The sequence below is a fragment of the Cheilinus undulatus genome, linkage group 6 (genome assembly GCF_018320785.1).
Source record: "Cheilinus undulatus linkage group 6, ASM1832078v1, whole genome shotgun sequence".
Lineage (NCBI taxonomy): Eukaryota > Metazoa > Chordata > Actinopteri > Labriformes > Labridae > Cheilinus > Cheilinus undulatus.
This window is the reverse complement of record NC_054870.1, coordinates 47,565,765-47,573,756: the sequence shown is the minus strand read 5'-3', so window position 1 is coordinate 47,573,756 and position 7,992 is coordinate 47,565,765. Positions and strand designations below refer to the sequence as shown.

Genomic DNA, 7,992 nt, shown 5'->3' with positions numbered 1-7,992 from the left:
TTTAAGTCATCACAGATCTATCTTTGGCTAGTTTTAGTCTAATTTTTGTCATGGAAAAAAAGGCTGTTGATGAACATTTTTAGTGAGTTTAAGTTGAAAAAATTAACACTGACAAGGGCAAATATTTAAACTACAAGTGGTCTTAGCTGTGTAGTGCTTGAGTTAAAAAACTATGATTCAGTCTGTCACATCTGTTGTATATCTCTCAAATACAAACACATTCACAACTGTATTTATTAAACTGTATTTATTAAATTTTCCCATTTTTATGTGACATTTGAACACATAACAGAGAATACAGTCTAATTTCCTGAGATTACCTGAACGCATCATATTTTCCTTCTTCAGCTCATAAAGTTCGCTAACTAACTTAAATTTTGCCAATTCCATGGCGGATTTCTACACTGGATTAATATTGTTAACAAACAGGACTTGCTCAAAGTTTTGGAGCAATTTTCAGCATTTATCTGTGCAACTGAAGAAGAAAACTGTCCCAAAGCAGCTGAACAGAGTGGTGTGACCGTGGCTTGATCCCGTGTTGTTGTTAGCATCTTTGTTAACATTAGCAAAAATATGCTTTGCCCAAAGGTGGAACTTAAGACTTGTTGTGCCTCGGTGCAAAGACAGATCATCACTGCAGCATGTACCCACAATTTTGTTTTGATCTTCACTAACATTCACCAGCTTTTTAAAAAGAGAATTGCCATTAAGCTGACCTGGGTCTGTCTCCTCGCTCATCACTGCTGGCTGTGTCTGACCCTCTCACCTCTTCACCCCCAGGCACGTAAACATCTGTGCTGGAGGACTACAGGAGCAAGTTGTGGTCAAAGTTAGTCATGATTAAACTGCGCTATTATTATTTGTGAAGCGCTGAGCTTTCGAGATTAGTCACAAAAGTTAGCGCGTTAATGTTAACAACCCTAGAATAAACACATTAATCTAGTGCACAGATAATCCACCAAGTTTCAGAATGCATTCACATTATGATGGAAGATGGGGGACGTTGATCAGGTAAATAAATGGGATTTTCCCAAAAACACAAAGAAAGAAAAACATTCAAATGGTGAAAGCATCGGTTTTCACCAATCCATCGACAGAGTACAGAGAGGAATGAACCACATCTTTGACAGAGTTCAAAATAATAAAGCGTTGGCTGATCAATTCTTTTTTTATTGGTCACTTTACATCACTCAGTCAGACTGCTGCGTCAAACATCATTGATCCATAAAGGAAAGTGGCCCAAATCTGAGAGCCAGTGTGACTTGAGCTGAGGGGTCATTTATACTTGCATCAAACGTCCGTTTTTGGCATCTAGATGCCATTATGACTGCAGGTGTCCACACTAAGAGTTAACAATACATCAGTGACTACCAGGCTAGCTGTGCCTTTTTAACTGCTTTGTCCCTCTATTGTTGTTATAGACGTGATTTCAAAGGAACCAGTAATGACCTATTCAGCAAAGTAATGTACTGGTAAGGCTGAAATGACAGCTCAATTCAAGATGACCAATTACCAGCTGCTGTGGTTTGACATTTGCAGACAAACTGGTTTACAGAGACAGCTCTTTTACATGAACAGTGAGGGCTGGCACCAGTCTGAGAGACAGTTTAAAAAAGTCAGAGTTGAACTGATGATGATCTGGATCTCTAAAACCTGTTGCACCCAAATTCAGGTTGGTCCAGGGGCATAACCTTTTGCTAACCTGTTTGTTGCCATGGATATGTGAAAACATCTGTCTGGCGTACCAGGTTACTGAGGTAATATTCTCTTGTAAATGTTATCATAGATCAGCATAAAGCACTATTTTAAGTCATTAAAATACACATATGGACTTAAAATCTCCCAAAATCTGCACATCATCTGCATTAGAATGATAGTTCCAGCTAAAAACATCATAATTCAGCATAATTTATCAATCATTTATCAAATTTCCATTGATTTGCTGGAGTTCAGCCAGGGGAAGGCAGACTATAAATGGCACAGAGATTTAAATTTACCCAAAGTTTGGGGCTTTTTGAAAGAATATTAAGCGCTTCAATCCTGTCAGCTGCTAAAATCACAGATTCTATCAGTTGACTTGGCAGTCTTTGAGGCCTGCTGGTTTGCCTAGCACTTACACCACTGATCCAGTCTTAATGAGAGCCTCTCAGACCCCTTTTGTATGCAGTCTGAATTATTTGATATCAAATTGTCTTCAGGAGCCATTGAGGTGCATTCACACCTTCTGTTGAGGATTACTACTCTGTATCTAAATGGCCAAAACGGATAAAAATCTGTGTTGATGCAAAGTCTAAACAAAGTATGAGTCTTATAGAAGCAAAAGAATCAGAATCAGATCATCTTGGCCTGGAGTGTGAACACAGCTTAGAAATTGAACACCTTCCTGACCATTTTCATGTAGGCTTCATCTGGTGGCAGCTTCCTCTTGCTGCCTGGTTGCAGAAACTTTTGGATGCAAGGAATATTGCACATCCTCCCCTGGAAAGACTGGAGGGAAACACACAAACAGTTAATATGTTCACTGTGCTCAGTGTTAGTGATAAAACAAGGATTCAGAGAAGTACATTTACCTTGATGTTGGGAAAATCACAGAGGATCTCAGGAAATTTCTCCTCCAGCATCAGTGAGCATTCAAGCAGAAGCACATCTGCCCTGCTCAGTTTATCTCCCACCAGGTAACCCGATTTATCCAACGCCTGAGGAGCACACAGAAAATCTTATCAGGTTATACTGGACCTTAAACATGATCACAGGCATGTCAGTTTTAACAGGGATTCATCTGTGATTTGTGCAGAAAGCAACGGCTTACCTTCTCATACACAGGGAGGTAGCGTCCTTTTGCTCCTGCTTTAATTGCCTCCAGTTTCTCTGGAGACTCTCCAGTGAAGGGCAGCATCATGATCTTTTCCATCAGATCCATCACTCCCTCTGAGTACATGTTGATCCTAAAGAGAACCAGCACCAACTGTAACACATTCATCTACTCAACAACACATTAGAACAATGAAACCCTTTAAAATGCTTCATACATGACACGCTCTTTCGGGTCATTTCCATGTAGATTGTACTTCTCTGCGATATAATTCAGGATGGCCTTTGTTTGAACAAGATTCATGCCATCTATCTTCACCAAGGGAAGTTGCTGAAACATGAGACCTCCATCTGAAAGCACAAAAACTGCTCAGTCATATGGATACGCCTAGTTGTATTCAAATGCATTGTTGACTTTATCTCTGCACACAGGTCACAAGAAACTTGAGGCATTCATCTCCACCTTGGTGTGTTAATCACAGGGTTGGGCACAGGTACAGTGCTTAAGAAATTTATTAGACCACCACCCAAAGTAAGGTTTATGCCACAGCTGCCCTAAATTAACAGCATTGGTAATTACCAAAATCATTTTATGTTCTGTCAATGGTTAATACACCAATATGTAGAAGCTCTTTAACCCAAATTATTATTATTTTTTTAAGATTTATTTTTGGCCTTTTTGGCTTTATTTGATAGGACAGTGGATCGATTCGGAAACAGGGAAGAGAGCGGGAGAGACATGCAGGAAATGGTGCCACGGGCCGGATTCGAGCCCGGGTTGCCTGTGTATATGGCGCGCGCCTTAACCACTCCACTACCAGCACACCCCCAAATGATATTTTTAATGCTAAAATATCATTATTATTGTTATCCAGGAATTTTCAGATTTACTGATTTACAAAAAAACTGAAAAAATAGTAAAGCGCATTATTATTTCTTGATTAATATGTTAAATTATAGTTATTTACTTGCATTCCTAAACAGAAAAATTAGTTTTAGTGGTTAAATGTTATGTTTGATTCGTTTCTGACTTCTCAGAGAAGCCCAGCGAGCTGACGCAAATTTGGGTTTGAAAAGGTAAATTCAGTTTGAAATTCCTCATTCCTGTTCAAAATGGTAAAACGTGGAGAGCTCACTGAAAATGAAAGAGTCCACATTAAAGTACTTCATAATGCTGGATGGTCTCTGAGACAAACAGGGAAAGACAAAGTGTTCTCACAGTGTGGTCAAGTATGCTTTGGAGTCAATTGCAGAGATTGGTACTTACGAAACACGCCAAGGAAGAGGCAGGAAACCAAAGTTAACTGAAGCAGATGTCAGACATCTCAAGATGTAATAATGAAGGACTAGAGACAGTAGGAAGACCACTGCTGATCTTTAGGCAGAGATGAATGCTTCTAGATCAGAGTCTGAGAAAGTCTCCAGAATGACCATAAGCAGACGACTGAGGGAACAAGGCTTAAAGGGAAGAATAGCTTCTAGGAAGCCATTATTGAGGCCAAACATCCATCCAGAAACGCCTCAGATTTGCCAGGGAGCACAAACACTGGACTGTTGATGACTGGAAGAAGGTACTCTGGACGGACGAGTCCAAGTTTGAATTCTTCGGTCAGCATCGTCGTGTTTCTGTCTGCAAAAAGCTGGAGAACGTTTTAAAGCCAGATGCATTGCACCCACAGTGAAACACGGTAGAGATTCCATTTGTGGATACAGCGTGGGCAAATGAGTGAAAATAGACAGTATCATGAACAAGAATGTCTACCACAACATCTTAGTACATCATGGAATCCCTTCTTGGACTGAATCTGATTGGTCGTGGGTTCATGTACCAACAAGACAATGACCCCAAGCAGACTTCAAAGCTGTGCAGAGACTATTTGACCAAGAAAAAGGAATCTGGAGTACTGGAACTGATGGACTGGCCAGGACAAAGTCCAGATTTGAATCCTATTAAACAAATTTGGGATTTAGTAGATTCAAAGATTGATGGCACAAAATTTTAATCTAAAGCAAGGCTGTGGGAACAGCTAGAAACTATTTGGAACTCAATTACAAAAGAGACTGTGGAAAAGTGTCAGGATGGGGAAGTGGGACACAATTGTGGACCTGGGTTTCTTAAAGTTATCCCAGAAGGATAACCACTAAAATTTCAAGCGATATTTGGGAAAGGGAAGAGAGAAAACCCGAATTGGTAGCAACCAGAGCTAAGAATCTCCCCAACTAAATTAATACTGAGAAAAGAGAGCAAAACCACCACTGCCTAGCAGCTGACTGCAAACAAAGCTCTAAGGGGAAAGAAAAGCCTCCTCCAATGAAACACTAAGGTCACCAGACCAGTGTAAAATTCAACAAAAGGACTGGGCAAAGGCCTCCAGCACTAAACCACTTCAGCTGGTAAATCACAGATAATATACTCAGGTAAGTTGTCAGTTATGTTTGTGCAAACTCTCACTCAAACACAGGAAAACACAAGGAGATGCACTCATTAGCTCTGATGGTGAGGTAGTGAGTCAGCACTGAGAGCTGAAACCCAGGAGTATATGTAAGCTTTCCACACCTGACCACAATCAGGAGCAATCAGCTCACACACACCTGGCACTGCCACACCTGGCCACAATCAGGAGTGATCAGCTCACACACACCTGGCACTGCCACACCTGGCCACAATCAGGAGTGATCAGCTCATACACACCTGGCACTGCACTGATTGATCACACTCAGTGAGGACCCTGTGTGATCTCCCTCACAGAAAAGTACATAAAAACAATGCAAGCAAGAATGCAAGCTGTTATCAGGCCAAAGGAGGCCATACAAAATATTACGTTTTTTGGTTATTATGGGTGAAAAAAGGGCTATTTAGTTGTTTCAGTGTGTTATTTGCCAAATAAATAACAATAACATTTTTAGTTTTAAACAAGTTTTTGAAAGATTTCTAAAATATTCATGTTTTCTTGTTTTTATGACAGGTGGTCTAATAAATTTGTTAAGCACTGTAGGTAAGAGTTGACGGGGAAAAAACACTGAAAAATTCATATGAGTAGGACCCTGCTCAGAGAGAACAAGTTTTAAAACTTGACAAGAACGTACCATTTATGAGTTTTTGATATTGTTCATTATTCTCCAGGAAAACCTCATCGAACTGTGAAAACCAAATTGGAAAACAGATTTAAGAGACTTTGGTTTCCCCACCGTGAAATAAATAAACAATTGCATCACAAAGTTAAGTTTAAAGCCATTACTGAAATTCATCAATGTGAACTCACATCAACCTCTGCAACTGCCAGAAGCCAGCAGATTGACTCCATTCTTCCCCTCCCATTAACGTAGTATAGAACAACATCAGCCATGTCAACAAAGATGGTGAATGTAAACTAAAAGGAAAAGACAGCATATCCCAGTTACCTAAGATCAAGCATGTACAATGAGCAAAATAGACTGAAATCATGTTTGGTCCATACCTGCACAGCAAACCAACCACCGTGTGAATGTAAAGTGAAATGATACTCTTGGGTAAAGCTGAACCAGCTCAATAATTCTGTCATTGAGGAAAAAATGCCAAGGAAGGTGGAGAAACAGCCTAGACTGATTGGTAGAAACATGGGGTTTGACTCTTTTCTGTTTTTTTAAATAAACAGCTGAATGAGATGAAGCGCTTTGGCAGAAGACCGAGGAGAACCCCACTGCTGACAAAAAAACATAAAAAAGCCAGACTGGAGTTTGCAAAAATGTACCTGAGTAAGCCTCAATCCTTCTGGGAGAACATTTTGTGGACAGATGAGGCTAAGGTAGAGCTTTATGGAAAAGCACATTATTCTACTGTTTACAGAAAACAGAATGAGGCCTACAAAAAAAAGAACACAGTACCTACAGCCAAACATGGTGGAGGTTCAAAGATGTTTTGGGGTTGTTTTGCTGACTCTGGCACTGGGTGCCTTGACTGTGTGCAAGGAATCATAAAATCTGGAGACTATCAAAAGATTTTGGGCCACAACATAGGGCCTAGTGTCAGAAAGCTGGGTCTGTGTCAGAGGTCATGGGTGTTCCAGCAGGACAGTGACCCCAAACAAACCTCAAAAACTACCAAGAAATGGTTGGAGACAAAGTGCTGGAGAGTTCTGAAGTGGCCAGCAATGAGTCTGGATCTAAATCCCATTGAACACCTATGAAGAGATCTCAAAATTGCTGTTGCAGGAAGGCACCCTTCGAATCTGAGAGACCTGGAGCAGTTTGCAAAAGAAGAGTGGTCCAAAATTCCAGTTGAGAGGTGTAAGAAGCTTGTTGATGGTTATAGGAAGCGACTGGTTTCAGTTATTTTTTCCCAAGGGTGTGCAACCAGATATTAAGCTGAGGGTGCCAACAATTTTGTCCAACTCGTTGTTTTTTTTAGCTTTGTGTTAAACTGTCAATTTTGGCTTTTTTCTTCTGTGTTGTTCCAGTGCACATAAAGGAAATAAACATGTGTATACCAAACCATTAATAATTGCAACATTTTCTGGGAGAAATTGTGTATTTTCTGGAAAAATTCCAGGGGTGCCAATACTTTCGTCCATGACTGTATACAGTGCTGCTTGAAAATTTTTGAATGCTCCAAATATGTTTATTAAAAAACAATAAAATAACCTTATGAAATGGAAATCCAAATCCCTATTTGTAAAGCAAACCTTACAAATCAGGGACACAGAAAAAAAATATATTTTTCATTGTTTATTCAACAAAAGTAATTTTTCTATTAAAAAAATATGAAATCTGCCATATGCAGTCATGTCAAAAAACGCAGTGATGGTGATTTTCTTGTTTGCCATGGAACAGGAAGTAATCTTTCCGGAGTCTTACAACGCTGAAAATAAAACCTCCTGAGACTAAAAGCAAATTTTGAGTGGACACGTCGGGGATTTTAAATTATGGTACATTTTTAAAAGTGTTTATGTATGTTCTTTGTAATTTCCACACAGCGCTGTTTTGACACATTTTAATCCACTGCTAACATTCAAAGCTCTACCCGTGTTTTAAGACTCTGAAAGAACTACTTCCTGTTTCATGGCAAAAAAAAAAAAAAAATGCCATGACTGCCTTTTTTGATGAGACTTGAGCTTAAGCTGACTTGAACTCACTGGCAGTTGTGAAAAGGCTACAACAAACAACAATGACCATGAAAATTAAGTTTTCATGTTTATATGACAT

At 39.6% G+C, this 7,992-nt stretch overlaps 1 protein-coding gene across 1 annotated transcript; it reads right to left on the bottom strand.

Moving 5' to 3' along the window:
• Nucleotides 1-274: 274 nt before the first annotated feature.
• Nucleotides 275-6,158, bottom strand: LOC121511024 (glutathione S-transferase A4-like). Its single transcript, XM_041789498.1, has 6 exons — nucleotides 6,075-6,158; nucleotides 5,899-5,950; nucleotides 3,030-3,162; nucleotides 2,810-2,945; nucleotides 2,571-2,696; nucleotides 275-2,487 (listed from the first exon to the last, which is right to left on the bottom strand). The coding sequence occupies exons 1-6, from the start codon at nucleotides 6,156-6,158 to the stop codon at nucleotides 2,365-2,367; spliced, it is 654 nt and encodes a 217-aa protein (XP_041645432.1). The 3' UTR covers nucleotides 275-2,364.
• Between the last annotated feature and the right edge of the window lie 1,834 nt (nucleotides 6,159-7,992).

Coding starts and splice junctions, on each gene's coding strand:
- LOC121511024 (XM_041789498.1), bottom strand. CDS start 6,158: ATGGCTGATGTTGTTCTATACTACGTTAATGGGAGGGGAAGAATGGAG. Junction 3,163..5,898: donor ATATCAAAAACTCATAAATG/GTACGTTCTTGT, acceptor TTGTGCTTTCAG/ATGGAGGTCTCATGTTTCAG. Junction 2,946..3,029: donor GACCCGAAAGAGCGTGTCAT/GTATGAAGCATT, acceptor GGTTCTCTTTAG/GATCAACATGTACTCAGAGG.